Source organism: Nothobranchius furzeri, chromosome 2 (genome assembly GCF_043380555.1).
Source record: "Nothobranchius furzeri strain GRZ-AD chromosome 2, NfurGRZ-RIMD1, whole genome shotgun sequence".
In the NCBI taxonomy this organism is placed as follows: Eukaryota; Metazoa; Chordata; class Actinopteri; order Cyprinodontiformes; family Nothobranchiidae; genus Nothobranchius; species Nothobranchius furzeri.
This window is the reverse complement of record NC_091742.1, coordinates 12,093,991-12,111,700: the sequence shown is the minus strand read 5'-3', so window position 1 is coordinate 12,111,700 and position 17,710 is coordinate 12,093,991. Positions and strand designations below refer to the sequence as shown.

The window sequence follows — 17,710 nt, the reverse complement described above, 5'->3', positions numbered from 1 at the left end:
CTATTATTAGGTGCTTATTAAAATGCTGTAATTATAACATTAACAGGCCATAAATTAGGAGTTTTATCATAATAAGCCATTCATAATGGTTTAACTGAAAGTAAATGGTTTGTTGCTGATTAACACACATACTAATGAGATCAAATCAATATGTGGCTTTTAAAGAAGTAATTAAGGGGGAATAATTAATTCTGCATTAATAACCAAAAATATGTTGTATTATGTAAATAAACACCAAACTCCAAGTGTTAATAGAGCCACAATCAATTAGCCACTTGTAAGCAAGAATCTGTTCCCAATTCTTAAGTCAGATTTTGTTCATACCTAATTACTAGTAGTTCGGTTTTATTAACCACTTAAAGGCAAGAATATGTTCCCCTTGAATTACTTCTTTAAAAGCCACATATTGATTTGAGCTACTTAGTATGTGCGTTAATCAGCAACCAACCATTTACTTTCCATTAACAAACCATTATGAATGGCTTATTATGATAAAACTCCTAATTTATGGCCTGTTAATTTTAGAATTATAGCATTAGTAATAAGCTGTTAATAAGTGCTTAATAATGACTAGTTCAGACTTCATAGTCCACTAATGTACATATTAATTGGCAGCTAATCAATGGCTAATTTGTGTTGCCTAAACTAAAGTGTTTTGTATTAAAGTCAACTTTTAGGTGATGCTTCAGTTCCAGTTCTGTTTAAATTATTACAACTTCTTGATACTGCCTGTCCGTCCATCCTACTCGTACCACTTATCCACGTGGATGTAAAAAATCCAAATCTTCCTGGGAGATCCCAGAAATTCCCAGGCCAGACACGGAGTATAATCCCTTCAATGAGTTCTGAGTGAGCTTTGGAGTGTCTTCCTTGTAGGAAGTGCCCAGAAAATCTCTTTTACACTATAGGATCAGCGTGGTCTGAGCCAGGTGGGGTTATTCTGTCTAAATTAGTGTTTTTATGTGCTGTTCTTGCGGAGCTGGCCGTTTTTTTCAGCCATTCTTTCCTGACGTTTGTTTTGTGCTGAGCCGACCCAACTGGGGCCACCACAAACGACTATTTTAATAGTCGACTAATCGTGTCATGCATAAAGTATAGCTTATTGCACCAGGATGCTCTAATTTACCCATCATTAGCAGCCTGTTGATCATCAGCAGATTTAAACCAGGTATGTTTAAGCAGGAAAACCACTAAAACCTGCTGGATAGCACCCCTTGGAGTACCAGGATTGCCCACCTCTTGGTTCGATGCTTTAACAGCAAACTGCTGGTTCCCTTTTAGCATGGGAAAGACAGGGCAGGGCTTCCTGCTGCCTCAGACGCATCCGCTTTCCCAACACAGACCTCGGGCCTTGAGTCTCCATACGCGCACGCAAGCACACGCACGCACGCACGCACGAAAACACACACACACACACACACACACACACACACACACACACACACACACACACACACACACACACAGAGCAGCTCAGCTAACAGTTCACACTGACCATCGGTCTGGTTTTCCTTCCATATCCTGATAGTAACTAGTTAAAATCTCAGCAATGTGACCTCCTGATCTCCATCTTCCTATTTTAGAAGTTTTTACCGTCACTTTTATTTTTGGTAGCTTTACAACAGGAAATGTCCAGAACAAATATACATCTGACATTGCATCATAATCTGATGGTTTTTATGTTTGTTTTGAAATACATTCATGCAAAACGACGTTCTGTGTGGGTTGGAGCATCTTGGTTGGAATCATCTAAACCAGGTGTAGATCCATCTAACTGGTCAGATCTATTATTGACAAGCAGCACATGAATGCATGACACCAAGCAGTCTTAAGCATTTTTGTAATTGTAATTAAAGTGCACGAACATTTGCGTCTGCAATCAAGACCAGAATCCCTGCTGTAGATAAATATATTTTAAACAAACACAGCTAAAACAAATCATACAAAATTCAATTTTCCTGGAATTATTTCTATTTTATTCTCTTTAAATATGAAAACTAAAGCAGTAAAAAGTGCATAAAAGCAAAACAGCATAACAATTCAGTAAAGTAAAAGCCTACATTTGTATTTTACATAAATAATATTAGTTCAATCATGCAGGAAACACCAATAAACTTGTTTTTTCCAGTGGCGGGAAAACAGAATAAACTTGCTGCTCTCTCTAACTTAATGATGCCTTGTTATAATCATTTATCGTGAATTCTTTGAAAGAAACAACATCTATATGTAATGCAGAAATCTTTTTTGCTGCTTTTCCTGCTCTTTTGCAGTGTATCCGTCCTGATCTTCAACACCACCTCACACTGTTTTGTCCTCGTCAAACAGTTCCGTCCAGGTATGTTTTCCTTTCTCTGTTCATCTTTGATGAATTATGTAAAATAACGATGAATAAACCACATTTTATTCATGTTGTTGTCGTCACAAAATTGGACCCTTAAACATTGTGTGGACACTTTCACTATAAAACACACAGGGCATTGTAAGCTCTGTTTAACCAACTGGATTGTTGAAAAGTACTCATAAATAGACCCTCAACAGCCCCCATTACAGTACAAAGCAGCTTATCCTCCTTTGTTAAAAGTTGCCAGGGGCTTTTCACACTGCTTTGTGCTAAATTCAAGGAAGTCCGGGTGTTGATATAGTTTTCCCTCCCTTCATTTATAAATGATGATGGAAGGAAAAATGGGAACAACAAAGAATAACATGTTTTTGTTCACTGAGAAACTGTGTAATACTTCTGTTTTTGACATATGATCATCACTCCTAGTTGCATCTACTGATGAACGTTTTCTTAGACCTCTACCGTCGGCATTAGCTACAGAAAGGAAAGAGACGGGAAATCGATCCGGGCAGTTAAGGACAGATAGCCTTGCCTGTCTTGGCTTGTGACCACCCACAGGAAGGCGAGAGCAGGGTGCATCTCGGCTACTAGAAGCTAACTATTAGCATCAGTAAATTCTAAAACGTGGTGGAATACGTTCAGACAGTGGCAAACTCCACGTGACAGAAAGTGACAGAAGTGACAAAAAGCCAAGGTCAAGTTTATCGTCATGACAACTCTTAGAGGGCTGAACTTTTTTGTAACTCAACCATTTGGATGGAATTAAAGCTTGAAATTATGAATAATTAGGGGTGTGTCAATTTGATTGACATATAGCAGAGGGGCCATTGGCATTAGCGCTAGTGGCTAGCCCTCCTGCTTGCTCCAGGGAAGGTCTCAGCCTCATGTTAAAAGTGTTACAACCTAGAAGACTGAAGAGTCGTTCAATTGCAGGTTTCAGCCTAAAGCCTGATTCATGCTTCCCGTCAGCTCTGCAAGGGACAGACACGCACGGATTGACGGAAGCGTTTTGCTTTCATACTTCTCTGTCTCCTGGGGAGTGTTGCAAAGCAATTCCCCACCAGGACAACAGAGGGCGTAGCGCTGTTCTGTGGTATCCTGTCATGTATCCGGTCCAAGATAGTGTGTTTATATTGTGTTTTTTTGTATATAAGAGACTTTTTAACACAGACAAATTTGTCTCTCATCCTCCTCCTCTTCATGCGCTCGCCACCTCTAAACCCACGTTTCCTGTCATTTCCGTCCACAAGTAAAACACTTGCTGCGCATCTTTTCACTCCTCCAGTCACGGGGGAATTAAACGTTCATATTTTTAGAGTTTTTTTGCGAGGTATTCTTCAAGCTTCTCCGTGTCTGCCGCTAGTTATTCTCGGCTCTCTTTATGTTTTTGAAGGCGCAATGGCGGCGGTGGAGACGACAGCAGTGCCCTGACCAATCACAAGCTTGCGTTCTCCGTCTTGACGAACGGATGTTTAGAAAAGAGAGCTCGACTCCGTCTGTGCTTGCGAGGCTCTCCAGCAGGCTCACAAGGACGGATAATGGCGTTGCGTGTCTCCACACTGACGCAGACGGAAAAGCATGAATCAGCCTTAAAAGCGCCCGCTAACCTCTTTTAACTTTGGTTAGCTCAATTAGCTCAAAGCTACATCAGCTTAGAGTTTGATTGGTGTCGATCATCTGCCCTTACCCTCACAGCTCTGCCCTCAGCTCAATTTCCGTCATTTCCAGGAGTGATGAGACGCGTGACGTAGGGCTGGACGATAATTCAATAGTTCACTATATCTATTGCTAGACATGTGGTGCGATAGAAAAAAAAAATGGGTCAAATAAACTTAGATAAAAAATTTTCCTTTTTTCGTTATAACCCATCAGGTAGCAGCATACTAGACTCTCTACCCTGCAAACAGTCAGCGTCGCATGGACGTGCAGATCATGTCTATATTGAGTTTGTCGGTCCAGAACACGTCTGTAGAAAGTCAAAACTAGGTCTTTGCACAGTGGGAACTTACTCTTAACCAATCAAAACCACAGACTCGGGCACGCTACGTCACCAGGCCCTCCGCTCTCTAACCAAAACAGAGCATGAGGCAGCAAGATGTCGCAATGAGAAGAGGTGGAGAAAAAAAAAATAAAAATAAAATGGCCAGGGCTGCAAGTAAAATATATTTCTACAATTTTAAAAATATTTTTCTATAATTATCAATATTAATCAAAGTAAAACATTTTTTTATTGATATACTATTTTTCTATATCGTCCAGCCCTAGTGTGACGTGGCCTTGATGGCGGTGGTAGGATCCGCCCTTTGGGCTTCAGTTCAGCTCAGAAACTGTAGTCATGGCGTGGAGGGCTTGTCGATTTTTTTATACGGTCATTACTTCAGGCCTGTGATATTTCTGGAGCTAACACGTCATTGTTGCATTTTTTTGGCCCAAGACAGAAGAGCAAACCAAGGCAATGGAAGCGTTGCGTTGCTGTGAGCCAATCAGAGGCCAGAAATTTGCATGTCATGAATATTAATGACCATAACCCATAATCCTGTCATCCCTCTGCAGAATATGACTCACAAGGTCTTTATTCATACTTGAAACGTGAGCAACATTATTGAAAAACAAACAAATGACCTCATAACTACACAAATCTATGATTGAATTTTCTTACAGTTTCCCCATAATTCATAGTTTTTCATCTCATTTACTTCCAGCTGTGTACATGTGTGAGTGGGAAAAGGCCAAGACAAAGACTTCTCAGCCGGCCGAAAAGTCCGAAGAGGCCGAAGCGTCCGAGTCTCAGGAGGGCCAGCCGGCCTCGGCGGAGGAGAGCTCGTCCCAGTTGCCCCCGGCCTCGGCGGGGGTCACCTACGAGCTCTGCGCCGGCCTGGTGGACAAACCAGACCTCTCCCTGGAGGAGATCGCGCGGCAGGAAGTGCTGGAGGAATGTGGCTATGATGTGCCGGCTTCCAAACTGAAGAGGATTACTTCATACAGGTGAGCTCCTCCTCACGTTTCTGAACTTTGTCAAGTATTCTTCTTGTTGATTCCTCTTCCTATAAATCTGCAGAGCATTACAACTTCATGTCCAATGGTAAGATAGTGACGAGCTTAGCAAACACATTCCAGATGTTTCTACTCTTAAGTGTCGATAGAGACGGACCACAAATGAAATTCTCTATTCTTCATGGTTCACCACCACACTCGGGACATCGTCTGCAGATTGTAAAAAGGACAAGTTGAAGACGGATTATTTGGGTTTGAAAGTAATATTTATGTACTTGAAAAAAAGTATAGCTACAATAAACAGGATGCATGAATTCGACCAGAACAGTTTTAGCAATTAGTATTCAGGATCAGACTCTGGTGGGTTTTTCAGCCGAGCCGTTTGTCTCCATTTATGGTTTGGTGTACAGAACAGGAAGCTTTGGTCCAGGAGGAGGGGTGGAGTGGGTACAATACACTAAAACGTGTTAGTATAACACCCCGCTTCTGCAAGATCTTTAATCCAAGAAAAACATACTTCTGCACACGTTTAAGTAGTGTGTTTGCAGTAACCTGACAGATGTTAAAGATAATAAGCAACAGGGCCAAAACAGCATTTCAGGGGGAACTGCTACGACCATACGAAAGTTAGCCGCAAGGAAATCATCCATCTTTGTCGTGTTTTATATTAGCTGCCTGAAGCTTGACGGCGCATTTAAAAGAAGCAGGATGCAACAGTCCCACATCCCTCTGTGGCAGCTGGACAGGCGTGACTGAACACTCTCATAAGTGTGTTTTTGATTTGACTCGAACACCTCCTCCAGCTTTGTTGGTGTTGTCTGAGGCTGCCCGTGTTATGTGTGGGCTTCTTCCATAATAAAGACTGTTTTCAGCTGAACCCTCATGAAACCTATGAGGGTGTTTCTGACAGAAACCAAACGGGGGATTGAGCTGCTTCATACAGGCGGCCTTTAACGGGATCCTGGAGTTATCTTGTTGAATACAGACAGCTTGGGGTGTTAAGTGTACCAAAATGACTGTTTCCTATGCAAATTAGGAGTGTTTAACACAACATAAGCTTGAGCCTCGAATCCACTGCTGGGGTTCGGGATGGGTCGGGTCATCGTGGACCGGCGCGTTCCGGTATGGATCTGCTATTTCAGGAGAGCGTTTCTATCGCAGTGTGAGCTCTCATGTTGGCAGCTGTGCTTAAAAAAACCGTCCTGCTCAATTTCATAAATTGAATAAAAATAAAATTGGAAATTAACTGAGTTCATCTCCTTGAATGCATTTAAAACCAGACTGAGAGCCCTTGAGAGGATTCCCTGTGTTGTAATCTGTAATCTTGTACATACCGTGTCTGTGTAGCTGAAAAGTTTGTGACTGTAACTTTTGCTGCCCCTTGGCCAGGACTCCCTTGAAAATGAGGTTTTTAATCTCAACGGGACCTTCCAGGTTAAATAAACATTGAATAAATAATAAATAAGTTGTGCAGCTATTCAGTAATTTTGTGTTGCAATAAAAAGTCTGCAGAGCTATAGACAACAAAAGAAATGCTTACCAACAGGCTCCACAAGTGACTTCAGAGTGCGGTCTCTGAGTCCAGGCCTGCCTCGGTTTGCCGGTCTGTGGCTATAAATAGCATCCAGCAGGTTGCAGCATCTCCATGTATTTTTTCCTATTTTCTATTTCTGTCCCGCAGTCAGTGGACTGTTGCCGCTCTGCCCTGACCGTACTGCTCTACAAATTTTTGGACCCACAACAGAAGGGGGCCATGAAAGTCCTGTGACTGGCGCAGCCCGGGTCGGTTGTGTAGACCGGTTTAGCAATCAGGACAGAAAGTTAGTGAAAACCTACCCGTTCCGATCCAGTTCGGGTGGTGGAATCGAGGCTATAGACACACACCCTTTAACTTGCATGTCCCAACTCACTTCAGCGTCACCAATCCATCAATGTTGATGGTGGTAATGCTAACCATAGAACCCTAACTCCAGTTAATGCAGGGTATCCGCAGGTCCTTAAAAAGTCTTAAAAAGCCTTAAGTTTACTTTTCCAAATTTAAGGCCTTGAAAATCCTTAAAAATGACAAATAATCCTTAAATACAGTTTCCAAAGGTCTTAAATTACCAAAGACCCAATAAACTAGATTATTTTATTTCTATGACATTTTTGTGAATTTCTTGTTAGTCTTCAGCATTTTTGTGTACGATGTTGGTGTAAGCGGAACCGTACACATTCAGTTGGTTGTGAAAGGGGACTATTTTTAGATTAGCACATTAGCTGGTTAAGCTAGTGGGAGCTTGCGCCATGGAGAAGTGCAAGTTTAATGGTAAATGGATGGTTAATCCCACGTTCGCGACGTTGTTAGCACCGGTTCCAGGCAATAGCTGGAAATTATAGCTTAAATTTAATTGAAAAAATAGCTTAAATTTGGATCTGGATCGAAAGGAGTCAGTTGAGGTGGTTTGGGCATCTGGTCAGGATGCCTCCTGGACGCCTCCCTGGGGAGGTGTTTCGGGCATGTCCTGCCAGCAGGAGGCCCCCGGGTCGACCCAGGACACATTGGAGAGGTTACATCTCCAATCTGGTCCGGGAACACCTTGGGGTCCTGCCGGAGGAGCTGGTGGAGGTGGCCGGTGAGAGGACGGTCTGGAGCTCCCTAGTTGGTATGCTGCCCCCGTGACCCGGACCCGGATAAGCGGAGGAAGACGACAACAAGCTTAAATTTGGTCAAAGTGGCCTTAAAAAAGGTCTTAAAAAGTCTTAAATTTGGCTCCCTTAAACCTGCAGATACCCTGTAATGCTAACGTTCTTGTTGGGCGGGAGGAAAACCTCAAAGACGACGAAGCACACATGTAATCCTCAGGATGCTCTTGGAATATCCAGATTTTGATTTGCGTGCTATACGGCGGCTCAAAAAGCAGCCTCCAAAGTAAACAAAAGTTGTTCTAGGACCCTTTTAAGCTATGCCATCTAAAGCTCAGACCACGCTGAGTTTTTCGTCTGTCGCACAGGATTGCTCATGACGCATTGTGAGAACTCTAGTGAGGTGGCACAGTGTACGTTCCAAGATTCCAGTGAGCCAACCTGCATGTCGTGTCACTCTAGCAGGCAGTGGCGGATTTAGCAATTTGTGGGCCCAAGGCGAACACAGTCATGGGGCCCCCTTACACTAAATTTTCGACAATCTTATCTTTAACTGAATCTGCAAAACTCCACCCTCTTCTTACATGAGTTATTTTCACTAACTCATTTCATGCTTAATGTTTTGACAACGGCTTCGAGTTTGTTAGGAACGCTCCCTCCTCTCCTCGTCTTTTTCTCTTCTCTCTTCTTCTTCTTATTTGTGGTCTTATGGCACTTGTCAAACAACAATTTGGTGCATTACTACCACCAACTGGATTGGAGTGGAATGACTACCGATCTCTTCCTGTTTGTGCATCGATGTCTTAAAGGAATAGTCCATTGTGGAATTAACAGAGGGGTGCCAGCAGTCAGGGCTAGGGGGCCCCCCAACATAAGGGGGCCCCAGGCAGCCGCCGACCTATAACTAATGGTAAAACCGCCACTACTAGCAGGACACGCTAACATCACGAGCGCACCCCCGTAAAGCATACGCCACTAAAAGCCGACAGCTAACAATGCTGAAAAGAGATGAAAGCGCTACTGCTAACACTTCTTTTATTAGACTCCAAACTAAACTCCAGTAAGGAGTGGTCCACTTGTTCCTGCATGTAGCTTCCACTGTTGTTGCTAGTTGTATTCACGTATTTTACTCACGTCACCAGTTGTTTGCATCAATCCCTGGGTTTGTTTCAGTGGCTTACTGCAGACGGGAGTCGTAGGTTTTCAGGCAGGGATTGAAGACTGTTGGAGGCTGACTTTGGTCGTGAGATTGTGATAAAGCTGTCACACTGGACGGCCATAGACTTACAAGTCAATCTCACGTTCTCCATGTTTTGTCACGATTCTGCTCACGACGAGAAATTTTTCCAGGGGCGCCAAAAAATGCACTATGTGGTCCGGCCTTTAAAAAATGCCTCAGTTCAGAAAAAGCTGAAGATTTAACAAGCTTTTCCTTCCCCACAGATCAGGTGTTGGCGTAACGGGCGCCAAACAGACCATGTTTTACGCCGAAGTGTCCGACGACAACTGCGTGAGCGCAGGAGGAGGTGAGCCCCGCGAGGGCGAGCTCATCGAGGTGGTGAAAGTCCCGCTGCACGAGGCCATGACGTTTGCCTACGATGAGCGTACACCCAAAACCATGGGCGTCATTTTTAGTTTCATCTGGTTCCATAATAACATGTCTCCCAAGTACAAGATCTCCACCAATGTGTAACTAGCACTAACTAATCGCTCTTTCTATCTGTCGTTCCACATTGAATCAAAGCTCATGACACACACACACACACATATGGCTCCCCTTCATGGTTCGCCACCCTGTGTTGCCTTTTTGCTTATCGGTACATGATGAGGGGTGGGCTCCTTGTCTTGTTGCCAGCTGTTTTGTCCTGTTGATTTTTTTAAACATGTCTTTAAATTCTCTTAAAAACAATTTACCACTGACACCATCTATCTCTTTCTTAATTTTTCTGTGCCATCTCTTTTGCACCGCTTCATATCACCAGTCTCACTTGCCTGCAGAACTGCAGAAAGGCTCTGCTGCTTTTAATGTAGGTCTTGAATGTTATCTGCACGATACTGCCCATCTATAAGATCTATATCTACTGAGGAAAAGCCATTTATCATTATCCACTTAAGAATTCAAGTTGTCATTTTATTTAATAGTTTCTGACTTAAAAAGAGCATCAAATCATATAAAACTTTAATAAATCTGTATATTATCAGCACATAAACATTAGTTTGTTTCTACTGTCATCTCCCCAAACAGCAGCTATGATGCCAACAGTATTCCAGGAGTTTGCTTCAAGTTTAGGGAGTTGAAATGTAATTCCAAGACTTTTTATTTGAATGGAAACAACATGGTTGTTGCTATTTCACATCAGTTGTGGTAAAAACAAATACAAAAACAGTGGGGTAACATTCCTTTTGTGTTTTATACAGTGATGCAAAAACTACACCAGTCAAATGTGGGGCCTTCTAATAGACAGCATGTTAGGGACATGATGGGAAAAATGAGGAAGATGTTTGTTTTTGTTTCCCAGTTTGGAGAATAAAGTTCCCACTCACTCGGCCAACTGTGCGAAGCTGTAGTCATGCTGGTCACCTGTGGAGATTAATATGGACTGGGTCTGTTAAATTACAAGCACAGCCTCAGACCGCTTCACTCAAATGCGAAGCAGCATCAACTAAAAGAGCTGCTGTGTTTCTGTGGTCTCTCGGAGATCCACAAGTGACCAGCATGACTACAGCCTCACATCGGAGCGGTCCGGGCATCCCCGCCACCCTGGGAAACTGTAACAGCCAGGCGCCTGCTCTAGCAACTGTTCCCAGGCAGGACTCAGGAGAAGCTGGGCAGCCGCTCAAGTTTCTTATGCAGCCCCACCAACTTGTTTGACCAAGCAGTTAAATGACACAGCATCTCCCCCATAAAATCCCAGGATTATGGGGGCCTGGTCAAGATGATAAGAGACAGTGTGACGTAGATCTGTCAGGCTTTTCTAATCCTAGAGTTTCACTGTCTGTCTTCTATCAGAAGCTAATGCAGGAGATAGGTGTAGGAGACTATTTTCATGTTCGGCCTGCATGAAACTCTCAGAGTTAAAGTCCCATTAGTTGTCACACACACTGATGTGTGTGCGAAATTTGTTCTCCGCATTTGACCCATCCCCTGGGGGAGCGATAAGCTGCAGACACAGCTGCGCTTGGGAACCATTTGGTGGTTTAACCCCCCAATCCAACCCCTTAATGCTGAGTGTCAAGCAGGGAGGCATTGGGTCCCATTTTTTCAAAGTCTGGTATGACCCGACCAGGAATCGAACCCTGGTCTCCCAGTCTCAGGGCAGACACTCTACCACTAGGCCACTGAGCTCTAGGTGTGACCCATTAGAATCAGAAATAATCATTAAAAATATTTTTCAGTAAACCACACCTTTAAAGTTAATTTTTTTACATTTTGAATTATTTTTCTCAATAATTAAATATTTAGAAATTTAGAAGTTCTTCTTCAATATTTGATTTTTTACATATTTTGGCTTTTCTCAACATTTTTAAGGGACATTTAAATATTTTTTCCTCAACATTTGAACTCTAGGAAACAAAATCAAAATCTTCCTCTAAATAATTAATTTGCCTCTAATTGTTTTTAATATTTTGCCTTATTGTAACAATGAAGCTGTTCAGCAAGCCATAGAAAGTCCTCTGACCTGCAGCCTTTTAGCAGTACCTTATAACTCATTAAACTCTTTATAGGATCCAACCAGTGGATAGAAATGACCAGAGTCTCAACACAACCCAGTTTTTCTGTTGCCAGTGTTTTATTTTACTAAAGCACAATTAGAAGCATCATGAGCAGTTGCCCTTAAACCCACACTCGATGCATCCTTACATTTTCTTAAAGAAAAGGATTTTTTTTCTAGGTTCAGGGAAATTTGTTTTGGAGTATCTAAGAAGAAAATCACTGTAAAAAAATAAGGAGTTGTTCTTTTTTTCCCCTTAAACATGCAGTTACTTGAAAAACTCATTAATTAAATTTCAGAGGCATTTTCAAACGAAGAGGTCCCACACTGACAACCTCAAACCGTCATTAACGCAAACTCCACATCAGCAGCAAATCTCAGGTCCAGATAATCAAACTGATCATATTTAAGACAAATCCCTGAATGTGACGACCAGCATGTAATCACGGTCTTACAAGCACCGCTTTTCAAAATCAGCTGCAGACAGCCGTTTCCGCTGCCCACATCCTGTACGCTGGTATTTCTCCTCACTGAAGAAGGGCTGCAACTTCATCCATTCATGTGTGAAAAGAGAGAAACTCCCACAGAAAAAAATGTGTTTTAAAAATATGCAATGTCTGGAAAACATAGGCAATAGTACCCCCCACCCCCCAAAGATGCTCTAAGGCAGAAAATGCATTAGAAAATTAGAAGAAGTTTAAAAAAAGGCTGCTTTAAGTACTGGTAGTTAATCTGCAAGATGCTAATAAAAATGTTACAGCTACATATAGAATTTGTAGCTTAAAGTGCAATATTAATAACCCCTTAAATCCTTTTTTCCATATAAGAATAATAAACGCTCATGTGATTTGCAGAAAGTATTAGAAAATCTAATGCAATAGATACAACATGCTGTATATAGTTAAACTATTGCATAAACAAGTGTTTAATGTGGCAAATAAAAGTTCCTTTTTTATTAAACTAGGTGCTCAATTTAGCAACCAGGTTGTATATTTAGTTTTATAACTGTTGCAGCTACATTAGTGAGTAAATCCCTCCGGATTTCTGGATGCTACGTCTTCTAAACTGAGCCAACAGGTGATTCCAAACAAAAACAGATGTCTAAACTGAGGATTTCCAGCTGACAATCAAACGTTGATGTTTTAATTCCATTAGTTTGTGGGATCTGTTGGCTTTTCTCTTAAAAAAAGATCCCTCCGCTTCATTTTTGGGCATCGCATGAGGGTTTTTTTAAGCACTTGAGGACTTATTACCAGCACAAAGAGAAGAATAAAAATTAAACATGTAGATGTTAAGTTTGACATTCCTCATTTATTTTGAGTGTAAGTTTGAAAATATGCATTTATTCTCATCTCTTGAAGCCATCTGCTCTCTCTCACTGAGCTTCCGCCACTCAAGACATATTCATTAATAAATGTCCCTTAATACTTTTGTAAAACATTTGCTAATTTATATTTTCTTAGAATTTATTACGAGACTCTTAACAGAAAGTCTAAGGCCTAGTCCACACGTAGCCGGGTTTTTTAAAAACGAATATCCGCCCCTCCAAAAACTTGCATCCACACCACCTCGTTTTAAAAAGAAACTCTGTCCACACGTACCCGGATAAATACGTTGTTAAGGACATGCCAGACCTGTAGGCGGCAGTACTTCCCCCCCGTTCTTAACCTCGTCCTTCGTCTGTGGTCTTCCGCAAGGAGCAGTAATTCTGCTTGCAAAAACAAACAAGCAAAAAGCGCTTGGACAATTGATAAAGTGAGCGCAGCTCTGAGGGCATCCATGCTGTTGGCTAGTGTAAACACAGGTTGCACCCGTGATGTCAGCATTTTTTTTTGTCGCGGAAAGTGACGTTGCGGACCTTAAAACTCCAGTTTTGTCTGTCCACACGCAGACACCCAAAACGGAGAAAATGCAGATCTTCACTTTGGTCGGAGTTTTTAAAAAGATACGTTTTCGTGTGAAAAAACTCCGTTTTCGTGTGGATGACAGGCCAAAACGTAGAAAAATATCTACGTTTTGGCAGATCCCCGGCTAATTGTTGACAGGGCCTAAATCATAAAAATTAGGATGAAAACTTTTCACCTGCAATCTAACCACATGATTCTTTTGGGAAAACTTAAATTCAGTAAATTTAGCCTTTTTCCTGTTGTCTGTTTCTTAAACCACATCAAACACATTGGTTCTCTGAATTGATTTGCCTTGTTTTTCCGTTCACGCAACAAAAAATATTCCTTTTTTTATGTTTGTTCCAGGAAAAATCTGCCACTCGTTTTTCAAAGTGTTAGACTTAAACTTTAAGCAGCAGTAGAAGAAAGTATTTTTAAAAATGTCCGTTAGCTTCAGTTTTAGCTAAATGCGACAAACAAAAGCCATTGAGACCTTTAAGGCCAGTCTGTAACTAAATGTGCCCGTCGGACGTGTTTCAATGGCATTCGAACCATCACACAATCATTTTGTTTTTACGTATTTCCAAATATCAGGAAGGTCGGGAGCAGGGAGCAGGCTGGAAAAATGCTGGAAAAATTGAGAGCTGCAATCAAAGAAATGAAATGTTAAAATTACCAAATTATGTCAACTGGTTCTCTAATTTCCCTCTGGGATTAATAAAGTATTTTTGAATTGAAATCTAGTTGCTTAAAGAGCAAGTCACCCCTTACCAGAGTATTACTCCACCTCCACTTGCTGTTTGAAAAATGCAACAAATGCTGTTGCCTAGCAGACTGAGAGGGCGGAGCCACTAACAAATACACACACACACACACACACACACACACACACAGGCTCACAACGACATTGTGACATCATATGGTACCAGCTAACATTCTAGGGTACCTCTTAGCCAATAGCGATGGCAGATTTAAATTCAACTGCTGTGCAGAGTTTTTACCTGACAACGGCACAACACTGACAGTTTTAGGCAGAAAATTAAAATTTTAACTAAAATGCACTAAAGTGCAAAATTATTGACTACACGTGTCTGCAGCACGATTAGACACATTTATATAGTTTATCAGAAAAAAAAGTTGATTTGAGGGTGACTTGCTCTTTAAATGTAAAGAGTAATATACATTTATAACATAATGCATAAAAACTAATGTTACGCTTTACATTTACAGCAGGTATCAGGAGTTTCCTTCTCAGAGGGCACCATCTAGAGGCAAAAGTATTATCAGTCACTTATGTGTATGCCATCACTTAGTATGGCCACATCAACCACAACGGCTGTCCTCTGGTGTTTGTCTACCACCAAAACATCCGGTTGGTTCTCCATCACCATTTTGTCAGTCTGGATCTGGAAGTCCCACAGAAGCTTGGCTCGCTCATTCTCTACCACCTTAGGGGTGTTTCCCACTCTGACCTTGGGGCTTCCAGTCCGTACTCTGCACAGATGCTCCTGTACACAACACCAGCCACTTGGTTGGGGCGTTTCGTTTATGCTTTCCCTTCAGCGTCTTGCCAGTATGTGGTGGTTTGTCTCAGGGGCCTCTTTGCCTAGCCTACACCTTGGGTCTTGTCTGGTGTGGTAGATCTTGGCCTCTGTTGCTCTGGTGTTCAGGGGGCCATGATGGGTGCCTCTGTGCTGTCCTTCAGATGAGCTCTTTCTAGCCTTCTATTGCGGACCACTGCATTGGACTGTTCTGTGATTATTTCACTGTAAAATTCTTACATATTGTACCTTCCATCCATCCATTTTCTTCCACTTATCTGGGGTTGGATTGGGGTAGCAACAGCCTCTCCCCAGTCACTTGGGCCAGCTCCTTCGGGGGAATCCTAAGGTGTTCCCTAGCCAGCCGAGAGACATAGTCCCTCCATCATGTCCCAAGTCTTTGTTTTTTCTCCTCCCGGTTGGACGTGCCTGGAAAACCTCACCAGGGAGGTGTCTAGGAGGCATTCTAACTAAATGCTAGAGCCACCTCAACTGGCTCCTCTCGATGTGGAGGAGCAGCAGATCTACTCTGAGCCCCTCCCGGCTCAGCTCTCTCTTCAACCACGACCTTGTACCTTTAAAGAGTGAGTTGTCGCCAATTCTGCAGGTAAGTGGATGTCAAACCCTATTGGCTAACGCTGAGTGGCGCTCAGTGGACGGGCTCAGGAAAAAAAAGTTGACGTATTAAAGAAGAAGAAACAATTTTTTAAAGAAGCCAGCTTTAGTGGAACCAGTTGACATAACTTGGTTAAGTAAATTCATTCATAAACCCATTTTAAAATAATACGACCCCCCCCCCCCCCAAAACAAGTAAATTAATAAATTGGTGAACAAGCAGCAGTTGATAAGCAGCAGCTGTGTTCAGACAGCAGATCTGAGGATGTTCAGCAGAATTACGACTGATGTATTTTTAAGGTTTTGTAACTGAGAGGCAGTTATCGGAGGGAATTCGCCAAAAGGGAAAACCGGCAGCTCTTCGGGTTCATCCGGTTAATCCTGCTTCTTCTAGAAAAGCCGTTAAAGCTCATAAAGGAAACGCGAGTTATGTTTGCATTTTCTTGTTCTGGTTTTTCAAGCCTTTAAATAAAACTCACAACTCGTGACCCTTTTTGTGATCTTATATTAGTTGGATTTTTTTTCATTAAGTCCTAAAAGTTAAGGAAATCTGCCTTTTTATGACTCACAACTGCTTCATTTTTGGAGATGTTCAAAGAGAAGTTGAAGTTAGAAAAGTTGAAGTTTACTCAATCAAAAGATTATGTCTTTTTAATTTTTTTTTAAAAATAAAACGAGTCTTTGTGTGTTTTTGTGTAGATTAAATCAGATTAAGCAGCCTCGTATTAGCATCTCATTTATCTCTTGGTAAGAAAGCATTTTCAAAGATATCTTCCTTAAATCTCCCAGTTCTGCAGATTTTAACGCCGACAAAAGCACTTTGACAGTTCAGAGGGAGGTTACAAACTGAGCCATGGGTAAGCCATATTAAACGCAGTAATTCCAACATTTAAGGTAAATAAACCGTTGATTTCCAATTTGCCTATGCTGGATTTTAACCACTATCCCAGCAGTTCTACCTCCATCACTCAGGCCCACAACAAAAGGTTTGCTTGGTTTTAAGGTGTTTTTGAGATCAGAAAAGAATAAAAAAAAATAATTCTGTACCTTCTTGACTATGCTGTGTTTTTCTTTAGGTGTGATTTATTTTCTTAATGATTTGTGCAATTTTGTACAATTTCTTACTGTGCATTTAACAATTAGTGCAACGTTTTAAGAAGGACATGATTTTAAAGGTGCTATGTGTAGAAATTGGCGAAGAAATGGTAAGTTGTTGTTAATGAATCACTCAGACGTTGCTGTTGAGGCATTACTTTTGTTCATAAGCTTTGCACTTTGATTATTGCACAAAGTGTTCAAGTCGGTTGCATTTTCTTTTTACAAACCTACCAGAAGATGAATTTTCAGCTCCAAGTAACTCATGGTGACTTTAGTTTCTAGCTCTGTTTGGTAAAATCCCACACAGAAGACCTTTAAATGAAAAACGTTAGGGTTGTTGTCGCTGTAAACAAACGTGTCCAATGTGAATTATTTATTTTTCATTCTGGTGTCTCACTGAATTTGTGTTTTTTGAAAAATATTTTCAGCAAGAAACACAATCACTGCTGATTTATGGATTTCTCATGTATTTTGCGCTTTAAGTGTACTCTCATTGTGGGCAGTGTTTTTGGTAATGCTTCAGTTTTGTTAATTTATTACATAAACGTTGAAATATATAGCTTTCAATTTAAAAAAAGCAAACTTTGTACAAACATACAGTAAATGTTTAAACATTGCATGTGCACTAACTGTGTTGGATTAAACGGCATTAAGTTCAAATAAAATGTGTTTGATGCCCAACATGCTGTCTGTCGCTTTTTTCCTCAAACTGAAGAAATTATTTCATACTTTTAAACAACGTGAATAATTTTTATACATCTAATTTCTTTGTGTTGAGGGGAGTTTTCCTCTCCACTGTCGCTACATGTTTGCTTAGTATGAGGATGTTCTCAAGTCTCTGACACACATCAGTGACTCGATGCAACCTGCTGGGTTTTCTTATATCGGGGACTTTTA

At 41.4% G+C, this 17,710-nt stretch overlaps 1 protein-coding gene across 1 annotated transcript in view; it reads left to right on the top strand.

Annotated features, from left to right (window-relative positions):
• nudt14 (nudix (nucleoside diphosphate linked moiety X)-type motif 14) overlaps positions 1 to 17,494 on the top strand; it is a 28,270-nt gene extending 10,776 nt beyond the window's left edge. The window contains exons 3-5 of the mRNA XM_015947645.3: positions 2,271 to 2,335; positions 5,044 to 5,326; positions 9,404 to 17,494. Coding sequence (XP_015803131.1) covers positions 2,271 to 2,335; positions 5,044 to 5,326; positions 9,404 to 9,653 — 598 coding nt within the window. The 3' untranslated portion in view covers positions 9,654 to 17,494. The remainder of the gene's footprint in view (positions 1 to 2,270; positions 2,336 to 5,043; positions 5,327 to 9,403) is intronic.
• The last annotated feature ends 216 nt before the right edge of the window (positions 17,495 to 17,710 follow it).